This window comes from Atractosteus spatula, chromosome 8 (genome assembly GCF_055471065.1).
Source record: "Atractosteus spatula isolate fAtrSpa1 chromosome 8, fAtrSpa1.hap1, whole genome shotgun sequence".
In the NCBI taxonomy this organism is placed as follows: domain Eukaryota; kingdom Metazoa; phylum Chordata; class Actinopteri; order Semionotiformes; family Lepisosteidae; genus Atractosteus; species Atractosteus spatula.
The window spans coordinates 9,182,016-9,206,594 of NC_142713.1; the positions used below are offsets into that span (position 1 = coordinate 9,182,016).

The 24,579-nt window shown below is 40.6% G+C and overlaps 2 protein-coding genes across 2 annotated transcripts in view; one reads left to right on the forward strand and one right to left on the reverse strand.

Annotated features, from left to right (window-relative positions):
• wnt5b (wingless-type MMTV integration site family, member 5b) overlaps nt 1–24,579 on the forward strand; it is a 96,918-nt gene that overhangs the window by 48,354 nt on the left and 23,985 nt on the right. The window lies entirely within an intron of this gene.
• fbxl14b (F-box and leucine-rich repeat protein 14b) lies at nt 4,074–7,047 on the reverse strand. The gene has a single exon (XM_088924087.1). The coding sequence runs from the start codon at nt 6,499–6,501 to the stop codon at nt 5,299–5,301; it is 1,203 nt and encodes a 400-aa protein (XP_088780213.1). The 5' UTR covers nt 6,502–7,047; the 3' UTR covers nt 4,074–5,298.

A 24,579-nucleotide genomic window follows, 5' to 3' on the forward strand; every position in this document is an offset into this window, starting at 1 on the left:
ACCTGTGACGCCCACTCACCTGTGTTTTTATTACATATTCAATGTATTTTACAACTGTTTTTCAGCATTTACATTTTCCAAATTTGTTCTTATTTAAAGAGAAACCATGTTTAGCCTTAGACATACCCAATAGCGGCAATGCTGTATTGTAAATTATACTTATGATTGTATTTATTTGGAATAACTGGCTATTTACTGATAGTCGGACACTGGCTGACATTTTGAGGGTAGTCTGTTGTCATGTTGTCAAGAGCCACCGCACTTTGTCTCTCCTCTTTTGGGGAGACCGTTGTAGTCACAACTCATCAATTTTCCTTCACCAAATTTTGACTGTTGCATCCTAGATGCGTTAAGGAAAGAAAATACTGTAATGAAGTTGTTGATTTCACCTAACAGCACTACATAGGTAATAAACTGATTTAACACAACTACTATCATCTTCCTCTTTAATCTTTACTGCCATGAAAACTAGCTGTCACTCTGTGCCTATCCCATCGCAACAGTTCTGAGTGGTTTTTCAATGCTGTTAATGGTTAATTTAATTTTGTGTCTCAGTTTTTCTAAGAAAGTTTTTTCTGAAGTTCTAAAAAATGTCAATGACAGGATAATTAATATAAAAGTAGGCTCATATCCTGTTGTCCAATAAAAAAATTCACAGTATAGCCCCCTTTGACACTTTGAGCTTGTCCATTTGGCTACGCACTAATCTAACACCCCTGTACTTGAATAAGTCGCTCAATGGACAGGATTTCAGGTATTTTATAAATTCCCAATCCACAAATCCATTCTAAATTCTGGTCCCTATTCAGAAAACAGTTAACCACCACCTTACGTTTTGATGCAGTTTATATTTCCCTCAGAAGTGATCAACACATTGCAGAATTCACACATCTTTCAAGATATATATTTACAAGTCTCCACAACCAAACCAAATATTTAGGATTTTTGTCTACAAAAGGAGTTGACTTTGTGCCTAAAAAGTTGTCAATCTAGGTTCACTTCACCTACCCTGAATATGACTCTCTGACCAATTATTGCAGTAAATTATTAACAGTGTTTATTACTGTAGACCCTTGGTTTAATGGACCTCAGATTTAACGGACAGACTATTAAAATGTTACAATAACAGGGAAATTTACAAATAACAAAACAACGTAAAAAATAAATACTACATAGGCTTAAATTCAGGAATGTCAATGGTGCCCTGTAGAATTAGGCCAATAGCTTACTATGAATGTATTTCATATGCTTTAGCAAATTGTATACAACAAATTTTCCGACACATGAAATAAAAAGCTTATTTTTGTAGTTATTACACAAAAGGCACAGGGGCGGTTTTAACTGTGTTGTTTGCAATTGTTAAAATAGGTTAAAAGACCCAGAAAGCATATACTGTATAAAGAATTCATATTTTCTCATATAACAGTGATTTGGGGGCTAAAAAGGGTCATTAGTGATTTAAAACAAATTTTGGCAATAACAAACTCCCTATCTCCATATAGTCCATTAAGATAGTTTACTGTAAAAATAGATTTGGAAAAAAAATCTATTTGATTTAAGTCTCCATAAACAGGCCAAACATCTCTTTTAGTGTTTTTTTTTACAGAAGGCCTGTTTTTTTCCATACCCAAAAAGGTTCGCCGAGCTGAGAGTGAAAGAAAATACTCAGAAATTATGACTGCTGTGGTACTGATTTTAAAAATAGATGTGAAATTGCTTACCTTTTCTGTTGGTACATTTTACCCTAACTTTATTACTACAATGCTTCAGTTGAACATTTCTGTAGCTGCATTTGGTTTTTTAGTTATGTGCAATTCTAAGGGACGCTTTTAAAAATCCATATTGTGGGCCTGTCTCTGCATTACACAGGCTTTTAAGCATAACACTCTCCAATGGGCTTTGGAGAATTATGAAACACTAATTTGCTCTTCCTGTGCACTTCCTAGCAAAAGACCTTGTAACAGTTTTTCCAGAAGCTACTTTTTCTAGACCATCATCGCTGCACTGAACAACTAAAATACTCAATACAATACATATAACAAAACACAAGGCAGTAACAGATTAATTTGTCTCTGACCAAATCCACAAAGCATTCCCAATGTAATGATGGCAGAGTCCAAATTAACAGCAACCTTGAGTTTGCAAGGACCATGCCTTATCTGAAGTACAAAAATATGCGAATATCAGATTCGCAATTTGGGATTGAAACAGGGTTTATATTCTTGTATCTTTACAGCAACTTAATGACTGCTGCCTTTCTTGTTTAACATTGGTAGGGTTAGACTGACTGGCTGTAATAAACTCACTCAACTACATTAAACTACTTTATACAGGAGAAACGTGAAGAAGAAAATGAAACACCAAAAGATGGGACAGGGCCTGTATTCACTCGTCTTTTGTTGTCAAAATGCCATTTTAACACAACTGACTCAGTTCTTACAGTTGTGAGTCAAACAGTGACTCACAAATTCCTTGACTTTCTCCAGGAGTCTTGGTGGCAGACTAAAATCCCTCTCTTCCAACTCTTTGCTGGAAATAACACTTCAATGGACAGCCATTTGAACAATTCAAGGTTTCACTAAAAAGCTTTATGAGGCTCTTTGTAGACTAACTGCAGAAGTCACACTCTGTGCAATTGAGATGCCTCACAGCAAAGCATCGATTACTTCCAGTGCTGTGAAAGATGTGACTTTCTTTTTTTTCCATTCCCTTTAAAGTTCAAAGCCTTTTACTGTACCTCTGTGTCACCTTGCAGATTCGGCACCCATAAAATACATGATCCGTGGCTTGGCATAATGCTGCTAATTTTCCAGATGTTTAGATGCATGCCAACCCACTCCCACACCTCCCTCTAATGTAACCAGTCAGAAAACAATTTTAGAAGAGAAAACTGTAATTATTCATGTCCAAATAGTACCAAAATGTTACAATTTCTTACGCAAGAAAAACATACTAGCTATTTATCATTAAGTTTTGATTCCACTCTCAAATAAAACCTTATTAAAGACTGGCTCTAGTAAGGCAGTACCTTATGAAAGTACTAAATTCTAGATCTTCTGTTGTAAACTGAATTTCTCCCTGTTCAGAACAAAAACACACACAAACTTGTACTGGTCAAATACTTTCATCCTATACACTTATAAATGAAGTCAACGGCTATCAAAAAGATAATTATCCCCCGAACACGGGGGATTTGCCAACTTTCGTTGAGTCACAAAAGGCGTTGGGCCAGTTTGTGAAGCCGCGAATTCCTCCGTCCACTCCTTCAGCAAAGAAGGAAACTGTCACCTCCTTCCCACTTCACTGGGAAGAAAAAAAAAAGAGGTGGGGGATCTTAAATGCCGAGAATGATGGTGAGGAATGCTAAAAAGTGTGTGTGTGTGTGAGAGAGAAGAGGGGGTGGGCTGTGCGGGAGAGTGCGAGTAAGAAAACCTAAGGGACCCACCGTCTGACAGATTTGGTATGCATGACTGAGCAGGGAGAGGAAAAATGTAGCCCTGGCTTCTTAACTTTAAGGAAACAATGGCAACTACGCCGACTTTCCTTTTCAAGGCTTATTCCAGCACTTCTCGTAGAAAGAAAATGCGTTGTAACCGTGGACCAACCTCCAGGACGCGCGTACAGCAACATAATTTCGCCTCAGCAGCCGGTTTAAATGAAAACGGTCCCTGACGCTTTGCTTGTTTTTAGATGAAAAAGCTCACAAATCCAAACGGGCTGTGTCGTGTTGCGTTATCATGGAGCTGTAAGGGTTAACTTACTTTCCTCTATACATAACAGGAGCAACAATGTTCTGCTAACTTGAAAAGAATTTAGGCTGACGACACAAAACTTTAAAATGGTCAAAACAAAGAATGCCACAAAATCATCCCTGTATTTTCAACAAAAAACATACTATCCATATATGTAGTCCCGCGCAATGATGATGGAAATGTTGCAAGGTTCTTAAAAATATTGAACATACGAATCAGTATCAATAATACAAATAAAGTGTTTTCAAAGCTAATCTCTTTTACTCGACTTAAATCGCTTACGATGCTAGAAAGTGAAAAACAAAACATTTTTCAAAAAGATACTTCATATTTCCCGTCTTTATTATATAAATATCAGCTTTAATGTTTACTGTAAGAATATAAACAATTTAAATTTTGTGATTTTTTTCTCTTTGCTTTTTTGATTTTTTTTTACAAATTCACATACAGTACATTTCAATACAGTAGCTTCTCAGCAGGACTCAAAAAGATGTTGCAGGTCAAAACATCAAGTTACATAGGCCTGACACGCATTCGCTTGTTACCCTAAAAAAATATCAATTATTTCGTATTTTGTTATCTCACCCTCCAATCTCCCCATTTTGCTTTAAACAAAACACAACTGGATGTATTCACAATAATGAAGCCGGCTTTTTTGTAGTAAGGGGGAGTTAAACCAGCCCGTTTTTCTTATTCAAGTGCAAGCACTCAGTGAACAAGAAACAATTGATTTAAAAAGGGTATTTTAAAGAAATCACTTCAATTTGAAGTATGATGCTCTGAATTACAGCTTTAAATTTAAAAACCTGCTTATACAAGCATAACAAATAAGATAAAGAGACCCTTATCATTCAAAGCATGAATTAAAGGCTTCGAGGCCTGTTGTGCTAAAACAAAAAAAACGGAGGCTTTCGTATCCAAAATCATTTTTTACGTCTTTGCATAAATTGTTTTAATCTGAATAAAGCAGGCTGTGCTTCGAAACATAATTTTTGCTTCTGCTAACCATCCGAATGAAACTAACAAAAGTAGGTAGCTAAATAAAACCCATTCTTTTTGCGTTTCTGTGGAAAAAGACGATGTGGGGGAGGGGTTTTTCTCTTCTAGGCACAATTTGTCAGTCTCCGTTTCTATTTAAAAAGAAATCCCAGGCTTATAAAAAATAAACGAGGTAGCCAAAATGTTTTCAGACTTGATACATTTGGAGAAAAAAAATGAAGTAAACAAAACGTCGTGACTTGCTTTAAATATTCGAAATGTTTTTAAAAGTTTTTTTTCTTTAAAAAAACAATGAGTTACCGTGATTTAAAAAGAAATGGCATTTAGGTGATACATTACAGGCATAGGGAAATGAAATCACATTTAGGTTGTTTTTTTTTTCGGAATTAAAATGTCACAGTTTTGTCGTTTTAATATGTAGTTAAAATGTTTAACGCTTCCCACGAAGTCCAGCAAACATGATAATTATATTTTAATGCTGAAAAAAATCCCCCCCGCCTACACCCCCTCCTCCCCCTTCCCCATTCCCACTAAAATCTCCCAAGTTTCACCTCACTTTCTCACTTTCGGTCATCTGCCAAAGCCCCAGGTTTAAAACTTTAAGGCAAGGGAGCTGCGTGATCCTTTCCAGTCCCCTTTTAGTAATTTTTGTACATCCATAGAGATCTATTCCAGTCAGCTGGGTTAAATGATCGGCAATGAGCTCCAGTCCTTTGTCTGTAATCCGCACGCACTGGCCGATGTTTAGGGTCCTCAGTTCGTGCATCTGCCTCACCATCCTGTTGATACCATCGTCACTGATGTGACAGGAGCACAGAGACAGAGATTTGAGCTGGTACAGACCCTGGGCGATATACGCCAGGCTCTGGTCGCCGATCTTGTCGCAGAAGGACACGTCCAGTCCTGACAGCCTCAGAGTGCCCATCGCCAGATGCATGATGCCAGTGTCACTGATGTTATCGCAGGACCTCAGGTTAAGGCTCCAAAGGCTGGTCATGTGGGACAGATGGATCATGCCGGCGTCCGAAATCCCCCCGCAGAAGCTCAGGTTGAGCACCTTGAGCTTGGCCAGGCCCTTCGAGATGTGCTTGAGCGACAGGTCCGTCAACTTCTGGCAGTCCTGTAAGGTCAGGTACTCCAGGTTGAGGCAGCCCTCCGCCGCGCTCCGCGTCATGCCGGCCAGGTGGCCGATGCCCACGTCCGAGACATGCCTGCAGCTGCGCAGGTTGAGGCTCTTGAGCCGGTGCAAGCCCCAGGCGATGAGCAACAAGCCCGTGTTGGTGATGTTGCTGCAGCCGCCAAGTTCCAAGACCTCGAGGTTTTTGAGATACTGGGCGATCCTGCCCAGGCTGGAGTCCGTGATCTGCTTGCAGAGGCTCAGGTTGAGGACCCTCAGCGACGGTATTTCCTGCACGAAAGCGTGGCCCAGGCCGTTATCGGTTAAGTTGTAGCAGCCGCTGAGGTTCAAGCTCTCGATATTTGGCATCCCCTGGATCACGTAGCTCAGGCTGCGCCTCAGGCTGAGGATCTGCACTCTCCTGATCCCCCTGGCCTGCAGACTGGGGAAGAGAGACGGGTTGGCCCTCCTTAAATGCAACTTAGCTTCAACTCCCCTCCAGACCGACTTGTGGTATGAAGCGTCTCTCCAAGCCGTGCAGACTTGGGCTACCCTACCTTTGTCCCTAACATCCAAGTAGCTGAAAATCATGGCTAAAATTTCCGGGAAGAGGCACGAAATGTGCGTCTCCATTTTAGACCTGCATAAAAAAAAAGAGAGAGAGATCTGTATTTCGGTTAATCCAGCCCTCTTGTGTTTTCTTCCGAGTTGCGATCTTTTGTAATCCGATCAAACGTCTCTCCCTTTTTTTTTCCTCTTTAGTCACCTTTCTTTTTTCCCCCCCCCGTACATATATTTGTGCAAATCGATCAACTCCACGTCCCACGTGATCCGTCTGGGTTGCGCAGTAGGATTCAAAACGGGAGGAAAAAAAAAAGCCCCCCAAAAAAAGCTAGTTCCAATACAATCCTCAACCAAAGGGGGAGAAATAGCGAGCGATCAGACAGCGCTACCCACTTTGTCTTGTGATAGCCTTTCGCGTTCTCCCCGGGGATCCAAACGGTCGTACATTTTCAAAAAGAAAAAAAAAAAGAAAGGAGAAGAAGACCTTGTACAATCACATTAATACAGAAAATAATTCCGCGCCGGTTCCAGCGTCTCTTCCTATCGCAATCGTAGAAAAACGAGAGGTTTCAGTTTGCTTTTGCGCTCCGCTCGCACGCATTGCCAAGCCAAGGGGCTTCCTGCTGCCTTTGTCTGATCTTTTCAAACTGACTTGGCAGGGCCGCTAGCACCGCGTCGCCGCGGGGGGCGGCGTCTCTGGTAAGCGCACAGAAACCTTGCGTTTTTAAAAAAACAAAGTTCAACTCTTAAAACGTATTCGGAAAGAAGTGTTTTAAAACGAACTCAAACACACTTTCGCTCCGACAAAACTATTTTAACTACAACACACTTTCCGGCGTGCTCCTGCTCTCCCCCTTTCTGTCAAAGGCTGTTGGTTTTTCCCAGCTCAGCTGGAACAGTAAGAATAGTTCCCCTGGAAACCAACTTCTTACAATTCAGTTCACTTTACTCTTAACCCTTAACGGAAGGGGGAAAATTTTATTGCCTGTGTTGTTAAGCTTTTTATTTAATATAATATCTTACAGCGAAATGCTAACTGTCTCGATCTAACCCTCCCTCTAAACAGCATCCTATTTTCCATTGTCATTTCTGTTGTTCAGTGGTAGATTTCCGTTCATAGTGACACTTTTTAAAATGCAAAGTTAAACCGTGACTGCAAAATAAGAAAACAAAGTATACTAGATAATGTATAATAACATCTAAAAGCTCCGTAATGTCAATGACAAGAGTGTTGTCATCTACATTACAGAGCTTTTAGATGTTAGTAAGACGAAAGAGTAATATACAAAGGTAATTATTTCGAGGTTGTCTTTATCTAAGTATTCATTGACATTATTTAAAAAAATATTTAAATTCATTTGATTTGGAAGTAAAAAAAATACGTTCTAAATGAGTCAATAATGCTAAGGTGCTTTAACTTAAAATTAAAAATTAGACCTTTTCTCCTAAATCATTTATGAAAAATAATTTTGTGTTTAATATGAAGGGACTCAACTCAAGGGAAGTTGAGAAGCACACCAAATTTTATGATTTGTTCAGCAGTGAACACATTTTCACTGTTTTGATCTTAGACGTTGTGTGTTATTCTGTTTGGTATGCATAAGAAAAATGAAAAAAAATGAACTTTGTAAAGTGCAGAATTACATTTAACATTTTTAATAACATTGAATAACCTAGCCATTGTTATAGATCAACACTATTCAGACATTTCTATTTGTCCTCACAAAAACACTAAACTTGTGCGCTTTCCAGTCATACTAGCCCAAGGCCCATTTCCTATTCCATTAACAACGTTTTAAAAAATACAACAAAACTGTATTCTTTAAAAATGCAAATGCTTATATATCATATTGTATGCTTTGTTGGCCTCATAAACATCGATGTTACTAATTTCCAGTCTTGATGTTTGCTTTGAGCTTGAGAGAAGACTGAATCGAACTTCAGTCATTCCTTCCACTACTTGGCATCTGGAACCATGTTTTGCAAATGAAAAATAAAATGCTTAAAGCAATCAAGGAAGACATGGGAAAGAAATGGGGAAGTCTAAGTCTCAAGACCAAATAAATGAAAAGCAGTATGTGTATCTCACAGATCTCTACACTATATTACCCTCCTCCAAAGCCGTGTCTACCTTCCTTATTAATTTTATCATTTGTTTTGTGTTGTTAGTGGCTTGAACGTTTTCATGTCCGTATTTGATTTTAAAAAAAACTTCCAATGTACAAAATGATTAAACCGATCTACATAATGTTTATGTTAGACATGTTTTGCTTCTCCCCAAAACTTTGTGTGCTCTTGGTCAAAGACCTTGTTGCATCTTCCCTGTTGTTTGGAACAATTTTCCAGCTATTTTAAGAACTGCAGTTATATTATTAAGACTTGGGCAGTGTTGAAGCCCTCCTTTGTTTTTGTTGGCCAGTACATCTGTTTGGCTGTTATGATAATATTCCGCTTGCTGGACCTGAACTATTGTGGTTTTTTTATTGAAAAAAGCTCATGATTTTGAAATGTACTGCCTTATTTTGTATCATGTTCAGGGATGTCTGAACCATTTCAATAAATATTGTCTATGACATATGGAACACTTAGGTATTGCATTCACTGTCATAAAACTGCGAGCCTTTTAATTCATATTAATTAAATGTAATTAACTCTTTTAATTAATACTCCACCCCAAAAAATCAAACATTAAATAGAATTTTATTGTTCAGTTTTACCTGTCAGATAAGCCCCTGATACAGCCATTACTGCTGTTTCAAGGCCTTTTTGTCTGCAAATTCCGTGTATTGACATTTGTAAGTTAGGACGATGGGAAACTGTTCGCAGAAACAGCTCAAGTGTAGCAAAACAGAAGAAGAAGAGAGAAGGGAAGCTATACAAACACATTCACGTTTGCAGAGGAATAAGCAATGCAGCAGAACTGACAGCAGGAATCTCTTTTTTTTTTCCTTTTGAATATTAACATGCGGGTCTTTTGGAAGCCAATTCTTAATTGTCTTTTCTTTAATGTTCAGGGCCCTTGCAAAGACTTTGATTGAAGAAAGCAGAGGAATGTCAGTACCTTCAACACCTTTGCACACAACACTTGCAGAAATTCAAGGCTGTCTGTCATATGCGAGAGAGCCCAGCTCTCTGACATTCAGCTCTGACAGTGTGCGGAAGACTGTGTGTTTCTTGACAGCTCCGCATGTTAAAAGTGTTCTTCTCTCTGACCTGGCAAAGGCAAATCCGTGGTAACGCTCTGGAGTTGGGTGTCTGTGGTTTTTTCCACCTGAGGCGGTTTTAGATTTTTGTCTTCTGCTCAGATGTATCAGGCTGTAAAAAAATAAATCCCAGGTAGACAAGTGCTACATGCAAATTGGAGGTGTATCAAACAAACTCCAGCTTGTTTCCAATGCAAGGGAGGAAGATGACTGATTGTCTGCCATGTTGAAAGGATTGTTGTGTTTCCTTGCAGATGTTTGCTGGGGTTCTTGTCAGTTTAAAGTAGACCCACTGTTGAAACATTGCTAGTTTTTATGTCATGTCTATATTTTAAGTCTTCAATGCATAACTAAGGTTCCTAAGTCTTCTTATCTTCCTATTTACAGACAAGGGCATGAATATGGATTGAGCAATGAACAGACAAAAGTTGAAAATGTGAAGCTACCAACAGTAATGTGAAATGACAAACTTCTGAGTAGTTTGCGCTACGTGTGACGTGTAATATTCCCCACTCAAAAAAGTCAGATGTATTTTATGATGCTTAATCTTTTGCCCCTACTACTTGAAGAGAAGTATTGACAATGCATCTTACACCCACCATTTATGACTTTCAACTTTTGATTATATAGTATTCAACACTGGTCACCATGGGAGTACACTTCTTTCTGACATAACAGCAAAGATTGTTTGCAGTGTGCACTCTTTAACTGTTTACACTCTTCTGGATTCCTACTGTTCTAAGTCTCTTGCACTGTTGCCTCTGTATTTACATCCGTCTGTAATGTCTGATCCTCAGTATTTAACCTGCAGAGTGTGTCTTTTTCCATTAGATAGCTCACCCACAACTGAGCTACAGAATTTTAAAACTCAAGTAAACATATGTATTTAGCCCTCAAATTTTAACGACTCCAGAAGTGAACTGTCTTAGTCCAAAGAAAATAACCTCAATATGTAACCTCAGCAGGGTCTTCAAAGGAATTTCTTGGAATTAGGTCACACATTGTGAGATGAGACTGCTTTACTTAGTAAAGGAGATAAGATATCCATTCTGTATGTATACCTCCTGACTTCAGTTTCAGTTAACACTTGATTTTTGTTCTTTTCAACAAAATAGATCAGAGCCTCCTAATTGATTGTGCACAATGAACAAAAGAGTTTTGCTGTGCATAGCTTCATGGGGCTGATGTCTATTAAGAACACCTTGGATGCTGTCATGCATCTGAGTTGAATGTGCCCTCAACAGGCTCTGGTGGCTACTTTAAAATTTCCCATTCATTAAAAATCGCCCTTCAGACCTCCAAAGTGTGTAGTCATGATAAGGACATGGAGAATGTTGGCGATAATGATTTCAGGCTGAATGATGAAAGCAGCACTGTGCTTAGAATCTTGCGGTTCTTATCAAGTATTTAACAATTGAGACTTAATTTTTTGGTGTGCGCTTATAAATAAAAGAAATGTCATCATCAATCATTTACTGATTCTGTAGTCTCAAATAAAAAAAGTTTTTGTGTGCAAGAGTACTTAAAGCACTGTAATTTCCTCAGACCTGTAGGCATTTTTGCCTCTTGCTTTGTTGTTGGTGGCATTGTCAAGCCACTACATTCGTGAAATGAGAAAACAAATCAGTTACTATGAGATGAACTTATGCACGGAACAGACCCCCGTGCCATCCAATCACTTCTGGGATACAAACAAAGGGGATAACAGGACTAACTGTGTTCATTTCCTAAGCAACGATGGGCAGAAGACCTTGTTAATGTATCCAACAGAAGGCCATAATTATGCCGATCACCTTCAGAAATGCAGTCAAAGATTCACTGAGGACTCATAGGAGCAGAAAAAGAAGAGCTGACCACCAAGCCTGTCTTGCTTGTTTGGTCACTAGTATTTCAATGATCCAAGGAATATCATGTAGCTCCTTAAAGGATTTCACAGAGTGAGCTTTAACAGTCGGGTTGAGAGAAGTGGAGTGCCGGCTATAAACGTACTCTGTGGAAAACTGTTTCCTGGGTTCCTAAGTTTAGATTTTCTTTCCACTTGTGTCCCTGGGTCCTTGACTTTTTGCTGATCTTGGGGGGGGGGGGGGGGACACTTCCTGACTGGACTTTGTCAATGCCCTGCAGGATTTTGAAATATCTGTATCATGTCCCTGTGTAATTTCTAGGCTAAAACGTGTTACATTCCTCTCCCACCAGGGTTTTTTTTTTTTCTGGCTGCTACCCTTTGTTACTGCCTCCGGAGCAGCTTACAGGGGAATTAAGAAAAAAAAATGGAGGCAATGTTTCGACTGAGGTCTAGCCAATGTCTTTTATCATTTTAACACGGCTTCCCTTAATTTGGGTTTTACACTTTCAGTTAACCCAGCATTTTGTTAGCCTCTTTTTTTTTTAACTTCATCGCCGCCACACCTTTTAGACCAAGAACGTGATGAGTCAGTATGATGGGTTTAGCCCCACCTCCTTCAGGATGTGATTTCAGCCACTCAGTGGGCAACTCTGGCTGTCGAGCCACACAGTAGCACTCTCACTATGCCAAAAGACCAGGCCTCCTGCAACAGGAGAGCTCCTTGCTGTCCAGGTGCCAAGTGAGTGATGTCACCTTTTCTTACAGCCCTGCTACAGCTATGTCTATGCATAGATCTCCCTATCTAAAAATCCCTTCTTTACAAAGAAAGTCTAACTTGTCGGAGGGTTCTAGAAACTTCCTTCTGTTCTAGTTTTTCCTTCTTTCTGCTCTCCTTCTTGGGTAGTTTGGATTAACATTACTTGCTGGGCTCCTTTGGAACAGTGGCACCGGGGGTCATGAGAGGCACCCTGAAACACCTTTGACCCCCTGTTTAGGTCCAATCAACACTCTTATTCGGTCTTACTCAGTGGACCTGCTCTGACAAGACTTCATTAGTGTGGGTCTGTTGTCCTGCGGTTATGTATTTAATTCTGTTTGTGATTAGACGTAGCCTTGTTTATCGTAAATTCCAGTTCTGTTTTGTGTCCAAATCATAAGAATGGAAACAAACATCAAGCATTTACTGAGGAGGTCATTCAGTCCATCTGGCTTGTTTGGTGTTACGTAGCAGCTAATTGACACAAGGATCTCATCCAGCCGTTTCTTGAGATAAACCAGGGTGCCGGCTTCCCCAGGGAGGCTTTTTAGCTTGTGCCCTACTCCCGCAATGTTGTGGGAAAAGAAGTGCCTGCTGCTCTCATTTTCAAATGCACGTCCGTGTAATTGTGTCCTCTGGTTTGGATTTCACTGTTTATTCTGAAGAAGCCCACTGGAGTGACTTTGTCAGTGCCCTTGAGGTCAGTTAAAGGATTTCCCAGACTTATTTAGACTTAGTAAGCCTAGTAAACAACTTGGCGCATTTTTGTCACACTTCTTACAGATGGCCCCTGCATCATATGTTCTCCAGCCCATGAGTACTGCCACTGTCTTGAGCGAACGTTGGTAGTCGCTTGGCTTCTGACTATCATTTCTGATTTTTAGCTTAGAAATGCAACTTTTTATTTTAGTCTTGCCAAACGTGAATTCATTTTGAGGTCTTAATCAGCTCAGCTCGCTGGAGCAAACCTCATACTGTCAAAGCACAGATGAAGATTATCCAGTACAGGCAAGTTTCAGGACACCTGCCTCACATCCGCAGGGCCAAGGAGAGAGCTAGAGAATCAGCAGGAGGACAGCTCCTGCTCTCACCCTTTACACTTAAAGCCCGTAGATGTCTGGGAATCCAGAGGGGCTGACGTTGAGGGCCTGTGCATTAGGGTGATACACAGTAGCCACTGTGTGTCAGAAGCCCCGCCACTTAGCAGATCAGAGAGAGGAGTGAGAAATCGTCTCACCGGGGACGGGGGGGGGCTTCAGGATGGCCAGATTGCGCAATCCCAGAGCGCAATTTAGTCAGGACACCAGCCTTAATACCTCTACTCTTAGAAACAGTGCCGTGAGAAAAACAAATGGATAAATAACATTTAATCAGGGTACCCTTGAGATGCTTAGCCAGAAAAGGGGCTTGCTGGGAGCACAGATATAGTGCTCGATACTGCTAGTTTGAACCTGGGCTGTGCCATTTTGTCCTCAAGTAGTTGCACACAATTGGTCATGCTTCCTTGGAATTGATGTACCTGTAGTTTTGCCTTTAAACTTGCAGTGCTGTCAGTGAGACTCTCTCCCAGCTGAAGGTAACTTTCCTACAGGCTCTGTAGAAGTCACAGTTTGTTGAGTGTTGAGCAGTTTGACAGTAGAGGAACAGAACTTTCATAATCTTCACTCCTCTCTTGCTAGCACTGGGTACACAGAGGTAAGCTGGGTTGATCAACAATTCAGCGTTTCTGAGAGGTTATAAAAAGATTTTTTTTTTAAAAATCAAAACCCTGAATTGGTTTCAGCTCCCTTGCAAACGACCGATTCAACATTTCCTCCATTCTAAAGAAGAGAAAAGCCTGGAACGTACACACTAGAGCTCTGACAAAAAGCAGACTTATAACCAAAAAACAAGCTGGCAATAAGCTAAAAGTGCCGAGTGCTAGACGAGACCCCACCCAGTGCAAATAAAGCATAAAACTGGCTGGATTGTTTAGTCACCAAAATGGAGGAGAAAATGTCCTGAGCATGGAAATCAAAAAATGATTTTGTTCAAAGCGATAGCTGGTGGTTTTTCAATAGCTTTTTTTTTGTTTTTGTTTTTCATTGCTTATTGTTTCTGCCATTTGCTCCTTAAAAAGAAATGGAAATAAACATGCACAGTGGTCAACTGTTGTACAGCAGGAAAGCATTTTGGAACCACTTTTTTTTTTCCCCGCATGCAGGCATAAAGATATTGAAACAGCATGCCTGAACCAGAGGAGACAAGTACGAAAAAAAATTACTTGGCAAATCTATAAGAGAGTCAAGGTAAAGTCAGCTGTAAAATCAACACCACACCCTACTCTTGCTCAGTGTCAGTTACACCCTAGACGAGATCAAGACAGAAACACAGAACCCCAGGGCATTCAGTACCTCAGCTTGTTTCACGGATATTCCATAATTGTTATTTCGTACTTTGCAAAGTCACTGTGTTTTTTGCACCTCTGCAAAGCATGTCCTGCTACTCCTGAGTGAAGGCCAGGCTAAATAGGCCTTTGTCCCAGTGTGTGGACCTTTGTACTGTTGCTTTTTGATTATGAGAAAATGTCTGTCGGTGTTTTGTTTTCTAAGAAGCTATAAAATACGTTCAGGTTTAGTAAGATATGCTAACATAAAGCTTTTGCATGGTAGTCCCAGAATGTATAAGGGCTTTTTCTTCTTTATTTCAACTACAAAGTAGCAGTTAGTATGATTTTTTTTCACATTCCTTCAACAGGTCCAAACGAGGAATCGATGAGGGATCTTAAAATCAAAAGCAAGGCCCAATATTTCTCACTTCCTGTCATCTTGAATGATTGCTGAACGCGTATTCTCTGGTACTTAGGCCTCCATGATGGGTTCTTGTACCTTTCTCAACATTTTTTCTTGATTCCGAAACAGAATACTCTAGAGGGTGGAAGCTGTATGTACTTTCCAGTTTGAGCTGTCTCTCTCAGCTCTTTTCCTGGCAACATTGTATCCATTTGTGAAGAGTTAACAGTCAGGGTGTGTTACAGGTTGCTAAAAATTAACTGTCACCACTGTGTCTGTGTGTGTGCCAGTTTATTTTTGGGAGACTGTAGCTCTGTAGCTGTCAAGAAACATCTTCTTTAAAATGTCTTCAGAAGGAAAGAACCAAGAAGAAGCACATCACGCTGTTTGTGAGAGTCGTTCTTGCTGGTGGAGTGAGAATCAGTATAATAGTGCTAATTAAGAGAAGAATGGCAAGAATAATCTTTTTTTTTCTGGAAAACACTGCATGGAAATTGATCGTTTGGAAAAGAGACAATTACAGCAACATACAAGTAAAACTAGATACAAAGCAGTAAAAGAATGAAACAGAAGGACTATCCGTGATCGTATAGTTTCGTTTTTTGGCATTCACATGTCTGCTGTATCCATTTTCTTTTGTTCTTCCAGGCTGCTCAACAGGAATCTTTCCGAAAGTTTGATGTATATTCTGCCCCTACAGGATTCGATGAGCAGGTCAAGCTAATCAATCGAAACGGAAGTGTGAGATATCTGTGCGAATTTTAATCAGGGTGCATCCGTAGAGATGCAGCGCTACATTTCCAGGATCACCCTAATCCCCGAGCTCCACCCACCCCCTCCCGGGGAGCACAAGTGACAGTACTGACGTGATGTTTGCCTGGGGATTCAGCAGGTTGAGTCAGAGCTCAGTTTAGCGCGAGGCTGGAACTTGGCCAGTTTGTCAAAGCTGCATCTGCTGCTATTCACAGAAATTTCTGGAATGGGGTTATTTGCCCTAGATGGTTAAATCCTGGCCTTTTATATTTCTGTACTTCTGGGAGGTCATGGATTCCTTTTGAAGTTTTCCCTGTGGGCAGACGTCCCACTCTTCCGCAAATGAATGAGATGAGCTGTTTGCCCACAGGGAAGAAAAGTGGTCCGGTGGTCTGTTGTGAACCGAGCATAGCTGGCCTGTTTAAATCCTCAGAGGAGAGGAAACAGATCTGTGGCCAAAGCTGGCATGTCCCAGGCAAAGCGAGCGTCCAATGACAGGTAAATATGCAGGTCAGAATTGAGGTTTCTGGACAACAGAAGTGCTGCCCCTTACCTTGTCCAATTGCAGGCAGCCTGTCCCTCACTGCCTGTGTCCCCTCATGGTAGCTGCTAGCAGAAATGCTGCCAATGAAAGACAGCTGGAGACCAAGAGAGGCCATTCAGCTCCACTCACACACCTTGGCTGCATGTAATGCAGACAATATCAGCATATTTGAAGCTCTCAGGGTTGGCTTCAGTGGCTACCCAGTAATTACCAGAAGAAATGTAATATGAGTAAATGAAACATGTTGCAGTTTTGGAATAAATATGCAAGTTGTAAGCATGAAGGGTGGCAAGGGGGCACACATTGCTGCCTCATAGCACTGAGGCCCTGGGTTCGATTCCTATCTGTGTGGAGCTTGCATGTTCTCCCTGTCTTTGCATAGATTTTCCTCCCACACTCCAAAGACACGTTGTTAGGTTAATCGGTATCTGGGAACATTTGCCTTGTGTGAGTGTGTGCATTTGTGTCTGTGTGATTGCCCTGCGCCGGACTGCTGTCCAGGCCAGGGTGTTATTTGCCTTGCGTCTGTTGCTTGCTTGGATAGGCCCCAGCTCTACCATGACCCTGAACTGGATAAAGTGGTAAAAAATGGATGCATGAGCTATATGGGATGCGATGGGGTCTTCCTTGTAGGAAGACAATTGAAATGTTGGCTGTCATTATCCGGACATGTTAGAGAAACAGTAAACAAAACAAGGGGAATGTATGTGTTTCTGTTGTGCGAAAAATACTGTGAAACAGTACAACATACAGAGTATCAACAATTCTAGGCTTCTCAGTATCAAAATGGTCGCTGGTGTCTTGGCAAAGTCTGAAGGAAGTCTATGATTGTTCTTTGATTGAAGGGAGTGGTTATAAAGAGAGCAAAAAAGCTTTATCCTTAAAAAGTAACAGCAAAAGAGTGGTGCAAGGGATGTTTTGAAATGTACACAAGTCCAAAATCTTTCTTACTAAAATGAAAATACTGGATTTTTCAAGAACCAGTTAGACCAGGGGGTCTCACACCCAGTCCCGGAGGGCTGTAGTTCTACAGGTTTTCAGGCCAGCACAATTCTTAACGATCTAACTGAAGTAATTATTGGCTTAATTGGAACAGCTTAACAAATTTTTCCAGCTCTCCAGGTGCCACTGCTTTGAAAAGACCTGTAAAGCCTCTAGGAAGGCATCTCTCCAGTACAAAATGATTACGTGCAGAAGCTTTTACTCTTAAATTGTAAAGCTGACTGAATAGTCTCACTTGTTAACAAATATGTGTCTACCCTCTTGTTACGGCTCTTTCATGGAAATTGGAAGTTAGCTTTCAGGCAACTTTGCAGCTGAACGGTTATTTGTGCACATACCATGCAACAGCCCCCTTCCCCCATTAATTATTGACGGAAAAAAATAAATATCAAAGAGACTCCAGCTGCTGGAGGAAAGTAGGCAGCTCAGTTTAATGCAACATAAAAAAGTTTTAACCTCCACAGGAATGAGAGAGACAGGGGATCCCACAGTAACTATGGAAGTATGTCATGCTCAGAACTGCCAATTTGTAGGTCCTACTTACATTTCAGTACAATCAGACAGGTTTTGTGGAATGTAAGCTTGCAGTTTGTTTTTATCTCCTGATATGAACTCATGAAAAGCACAGCACTGTTAATGTCCTCACTGTCTGCGTGTACGCCCACAATCTTTGACATTGGTAGTCCAAATACCACATCGTTCAATCCATTCCAGTTCAAGTCTTTAATACAACTGGTTAGGAAATACAAGTGGTTAGAAAATGGATGACTCTAAATTTGTATAAATTAGATACTTAGTCCATCCCAAATCCAATATTAGAAAGTCATTTCTTCCCACTAAAAGTTGCAGTAATCCACAGAACTTGGCGGGCCTGCGCTCTGGATGGGACACCTGAATTATTTAATATATTCCACAAACAATATTAGAATAGGATATATACAAAGCCAGTACTGGAATGGATTTGAAGATCTATAGTAAAGAATGTGCTGTGCTTATATAGTTGCTCTTGTGATTGATTATTGTGCTTAAGTCTTCAATATTACTGACAAGTTAGTAATTTGTGGGAATCAGTTTAATTCTTTTGGATGAAGACACTTTTCACAGCCAAGAACTGTGTTTCTGGTAGGTCATGAGCTGAATTTGTTTTTACATTGTCATGCCACATAAACATTACATAAGCACCAAAAATGTGATTGTATTTTTGTAAATATTTTTATAGATGTATTTTTTTGTACTACTATTGAATGTTTGCTTTAAATTCCAGTGTTCAATGTTTGCTTTACTTGTTGGACACTATTTTCGCCTTATTCTGCTTCTACCTTTTAGTTGTGGATTTTAACATAGAAATAGGCCACAGATTTTGAAAGAATATGTTATACTTTATAGGTTATTAGAAAAAAAACACATTACATATAAAATGTGGGTTTGGTGACAGGCATGTTATTGCCTTTTGATGTTCTGGATTCTGAATTTTTATTAGTTGTTTTTTTTTTAACAAGCCCTGCAATTGTCATCTTTGTCGAAGTAGCTCAGAAGTACTCATTCACTCCAAAATGATTGAAGAAGAAATTAGAATGGAAAAGCAGAAGGGGAGTTTGGGAAGAAAGCAGGAAGAGAAGAAGGAAAGAAAAAAAGATATACTGTACAATCCAGTTGTGGGGGTTTTTCCTTTTGGCAGTTTCCTCCTCGGTCTCTGAAAAGCACATGAGGCTCTGCACTGTGAAAGAACTAGTGAGGATGTCTGCTACTAGTTCGCTACTTCACAGCTAGTTTTTGCAGATCTGTGTGCTGCAGCCCACATGGGTCTGATTGAGAGGCTGGCTGCTATTTAGGTTAGTCACAGGCAGCAGCCGGCTCAGACATAAGACTAATGATATACAGCAGGCAGCTCCCTCAGACATCATACCACAGAGATCTGTCAGAGCTTGATTCCCATTGATCTCGGGGTGCTGGCGCACGGAACCCTGGGATACAGCTGGACCTTTTCTCTTAACTGCTTGTGTGGGGAGAGCGTTCTCTGACTACTGTGCATGTGAAGGCACTTTGGCCCGACCGTCAGACAAGGAGAATACTAATTTTAAAGCAACTGGAGACGCGCGCCGTCTGTTACATTTGTCTGAACTGTAAGGCTTTTTTTTTTTCGCCCGTGGTGTTTGTAGAACTCTTTTTTTTCTGGGCCTCAGCGAACTCTGCGCTGTCGGAAGAAAGCTGAGAACGATGCGGGTATCCAGCAATCTGTACCGGCACACCTCCTCATCTCAACTAAAACCCCATCCCCCATCCTCCTCACTCCCTGCATTTGGCTGTGTCAGTCTTTTTGGGTGACAAAGCTGAGACTGTCAGCGAGCCAGCCATGCCACTAAAGATATTAAAGAGAAGGGGAATATATATATACAGTACAGGTAGATGGGGCCTCAGTTCTTATTGGACCCATTCCTTACAAAGCATGAAATACTCTGGCGTATCCTTTTGACATATATCAGCTCATCCTAAAGGGCAGCATTGATCTCAGCAGCTAGTTAAACAATTTCTGGCTGAAACAACACATCCCATGTTTTGTTTTTTTTAATGCCAAAATTGATTTAATCTATCTATATCAGATAGATGGAAGGATTTGTCATTATGGAACATCCCAGATAAATTTCAGCAATTAGGACAAAGGGAATCAGGGATTGAGCTCTTCAGAGCAGTGCAGGGAACTGGAGTGAAGCAGAGGGTATTGAGTAGAGAACTGGGGACACAATTACAATAGCCGATCCTCATCCAGAATAGTACAGCGCCCTCCCACGGTTTCAGTTAAGCATAAGTGTTGGGACACATTTTTGTTTTAAGTACATTTCAGTGGGGAGTGTAGAAGTCAGTTTTTGGTTGCATATTCCCTTTGAATTAATCGGACTGAAAGCAGATCAGGTTTTGTTCTAGTTTGTTCAAATGTATGTGTGAAATTACCCAAAAGTACAACACGGATCTTATTGTAATTGTCATTCATAGTACTCTCATTACCACCAGCACATATTGCTTGATTGTGACGGAGAAATAACAGTTTTAAGTCTGCCCTCCAAGGAACTTTTGGAGGATGTGCGTATTTCTCTTTCTCACTGTGCGGGATTTCATCCTGTGTATCATCTACAGAATTATCATACATGTCATCTTTCTCTTATAATTGAGAGCCTCTGCATGCACACTTCTGAGACACAGGTCTCCTAAAATGAGATTTTGGCAAAAGCAACTCCATAAGGTCGATGTTGACAGGTGAGATTCTAGCATGTGAGAACCAAATGAATTTTTGAGCAAATGAGTAATCAACATTTGTATGAAAAAAAATTAAGATTAATTTAATTTCTCATCTAATGAATTTCCCAAGAGGTACAGCATAAGAACCCCCAGGCATTCACCCTATATTCCCCTGAATTTAAAAGCTTATTGAGCCAGGTACAACATTTGACATCTGCGAAAGAAGTATGTTTTTCGTCTTGATGACTAAGTCCTGTGCAAAACTGCTTGCTGTGTATGCCAATCAGCTTCCTGTGGTACCCACTGTAGGTGTGAAACTAGCTGCTTGCTCCTTCAGAGGGTTATTACACAAGAATACATCTACCTCTTTGTTATTCATGCATTTAACTAGAGCCAACAGCTACACAATAAAAGCAAAGCTGATTCCCGACAGAATTCGGACAGGAGGCATCTAACTAGAAGATTCTGCCGGACGTTATGTGAGTGAACCAGTAGGTGGTGCTCTTGCCTCTAGGTCAAACGATGCAAACGAGACCCTGTGCTGTGAAATGTTAATTATTTTTCACCCCATTCTTTTTATTCATTAAAAATCAAACAGTATAGCTTGAAACTGGGGTTCTAACTCAAGTTAGGCATTTTCTGTGCCCAAATTCCAATATAGATTTTCTCTAAATTCCCTTTATTTTCGGATACTTGAAAAAGAAAATCACTATAGAAATGTAATGCTCATGATGATGATCATTGCTATTAAAAGAAATGTAGGGAAGGTAAGTATTAATAAAGAAATAAATTGTGCTGCATCACTTAAGCAATACTTTAGGAGAACATTCAGCTTCCTCTATATTCTAAGGGTGCCGAGCCTACCCCTGCCAAGGTTTCGGCGGGAAGAAGCTTTTCAGTATTTCCCCAACAAGCCGACGCCTGTGAAGGTATTACCGAAAGATGCTAACCGTCTTAGTTAGATCCTAGCAGTCTGCAACGTAATAAGGAGTTCAAGTGAGCCCCCTTGTGGGAAGCATGAGAAATGCGTGTGTTCCTAGGAAGTTCATTTTAATGCAGGGACTGGAATGCGGGACATTTTTACCTATCGTTCCGGGTTCGGAATCACTGACGAGAAAGTCTGGATGGGCATTTCTGTATCAAAAACATGTTTTTTTTAGGTTTAGGAATGTCTATGATCCCCAATTGACGTGAATGTAGGAGTTCTGTATTGTCTAAGTAAGGGCAATATATGTACACTATTTGTGGGACTTCCACGAACGTAATGTTGTTGTTTTTTTCTTGTAAATACTTACAAGTACTTTATTTCAAGAGTATAATAAGGTAGTCATGCAACCACTTTACAAAAAGGCATGCGTATACATAACATTTTAAAAAATCACATTATTAATAATAATTCCTTACAGTTACTCGTGAATGATCAGCATGACGCCTAGTGTGAACGTATCCGCTAAGAGCAAGTGAGGTTACTGCTAAAAGTGATACAAGCTGCACATGTGTGACTCACGCTTTCCACTAGGTTGCAGATGCGGTCCTTTGACATTCTGGCCTTTTCCTCTCAGAGCCTGAGCAGGCAGGAGTCTGGTCACTGGTCTCTGAGCCCAGGATGCCACGCATCACCCCAGCTCATCCCACAAAGTTTTCCTGGGGTTCATGTTTGGGCAGTAGGTAATCCTAGGCATGAGCCCAGTTCAGTACTTTATTGCCATAACAACTAGCTGGATGGAATTTGGATTGGGGAGCTCATACAATTCAAAGACATACAATACAAATAAGCAACATAAAGCCAATAAGAAACAGCACCCACCCAACACATCTTCACATACCATTCTAAACACTAGAATGTAGGGGTGTAACCCCGGCGTCCTGGCCAAATTTCCCATTGGCCCTTATCAATCATGGCCTCCTAATAATCCCCCTCTATGAATTGGCTTCATTACTCTGCTCTCATCCCCACTGATAGCTGATGTGTGGTGAGCGTTCTGGCGCACTATGGCTGCCGTCGCATCATCCAGGTGGGGCTGCACATTGGTGGTGGTGGAGGGGAGTCCCCATTACCTGTAAAGCGCCTTGAGTGGAGTGTCCAGAAAAGCGCTATATAAGTGTAAGCAATTATTATTATAAATTATTAATTATCACTAGCAATAAAATAAATAACAGTGACACATGATAGAATAACAGTGAGCCGTGCACATATTCCAATATTAAAGTGCTGGGTAGGTGCTGTTACAGAACCCAGTAGTCCTTATCCTGATGTAAACTGCTTACCAAAGGGGAGGAAAGTAAATAGAGGTTGGGCAGAGTGGGCAGGGACAGTGAGGATCTGTAGCACCCCATTGTCATCTTGCGTGAAAGCTGGTATTATACGGCACAGCATGAGAACGTGTGTTGTCCTGCTAGAATGTTGTTACGTTTTGGATACACCTGCTGAAAGAGCCGCAGGTGAGGTGTCAGGACTTGACCAAGGCAGAACCACGCGGTCAGGTTCCCATCAGTTACTCAAAGACGAGTTCTGTAGTGATCAGACGCTTCTGCCCGGACCATCACACTTGGACCTCCCCATTGAAAGGTCTGTGGCACACGACAACAGGCATGATGCTCTGATCCATGAGGAGGGCCTACACAGTGCCTTGACTCAGAGGACTGATAGTCCACTTGAGGAGACTTAATCCAGCCCCAGATATACAGTACTAAAGACGTGAGGGCATTGCTCTTTTTATTAATGGGGTATGTTTTTTTCTTTGTTGATTTTCACCAGGCTAGACATTCAACAGGTGCAGTAACCTCATCACTTGTGCTCAATCGACTCCGATGACTACTGAAGTGATTTGGTGCTTACGTAACTCAACGACCACGAATAAATAAGACGTTATCAATAAAGGACTAGTACAACACTGAAATTGATCATTAAAATGAAACATGTTGAATTGGTCTTTATATTATTAAACACACCCGTCAAAAAAAACGGATTAATTATTCTCACGTAAAGCTTTAATATTATTAGTATTCAGGGGAGTAGCTGTACTAATTTATGAGCGTGTTCTTTTAACTTCTCGTCTATGTCACTACGTGCAGGCGCTGTTCAATGCTGAAACAGAGCAGCTGCAATTCTTGATCAGAACAGAGAGCTGCAGTACCTTGCGATGACGAACATTTCTGTAAACTACGCACCACGTCGCACCGAAGGGAACGTTACTTTTTAAAGTTTTTCTCTCACTTTTCCCCAGGTGAAAAAAAGCACTGACGTAATCCTCGTATTAAACTAAAAATATAATTGACAACGGTAAACTAATTTGGATGAGTAAACACAAACCGAACTACTTTTCTATTAGAATATTAATATTCTCTTCAGTACGAAACCTGCAACAGGACTGTATCCTGAATCGTGGCATTTTATGAACTGTAATAATTAGCCCTATCGTTGTAATTACTATGGTGTGCCATGATTCATCCGCAAAGGGTTATTTATATATTTTCCCAAATTGTTCTCTCGTATTTTTTACTTGCAAAAATATTTTTGGGCATGTGTCGTATTTCTTTGTACGTGTGCAGTATGCAGTTCTAAGTATTACATTCAGCTAGGGCAAAACGTCTCAGTAAAAGAAACTCGCACTTGTAGTCGGCTTCTCTCATACAGAAAAGAGTAGAAAGGAATTAACGTTTCGACTGTGGAGCCTTCTTCGGGTGTTTTGTCGAAACGCTGTGTTTCCTTCCTTCTCTTTTCAGCATGGAATAAACTTGTATTTGTTCCTATGCTGCCTACGCACCCTGACGGAGCTACCTACTTGAACTACTACGCTCATACTGAGTTGTATTGGACGGGACTGCAAGAGGAGTGTCTCAGATACACCGCGTTCATTGTTCCTAGCTAATCCAAAGAAAGGCAACTTGTCACCGTGACTACCGTCGTCATTTATTCGAAAATACTCAAATACTACAGCAAGTTACATGTATTGGTAACTTCTATCGCAAACGGCCATATATATTGCATGCATTAATTTCCTTAAATAACCTCTTTATCCGTACAGGCTCGCGAG

Excerpts from the sequence above, each read along its gene's own strand:
- fbxl14b (XM_088924087.1), bottom strand. The coding sequence starts at position 6,501 with ATGGAGACGCACATTTCGTGCCTCTTCCCGGAAATTTTAGCCATGATT.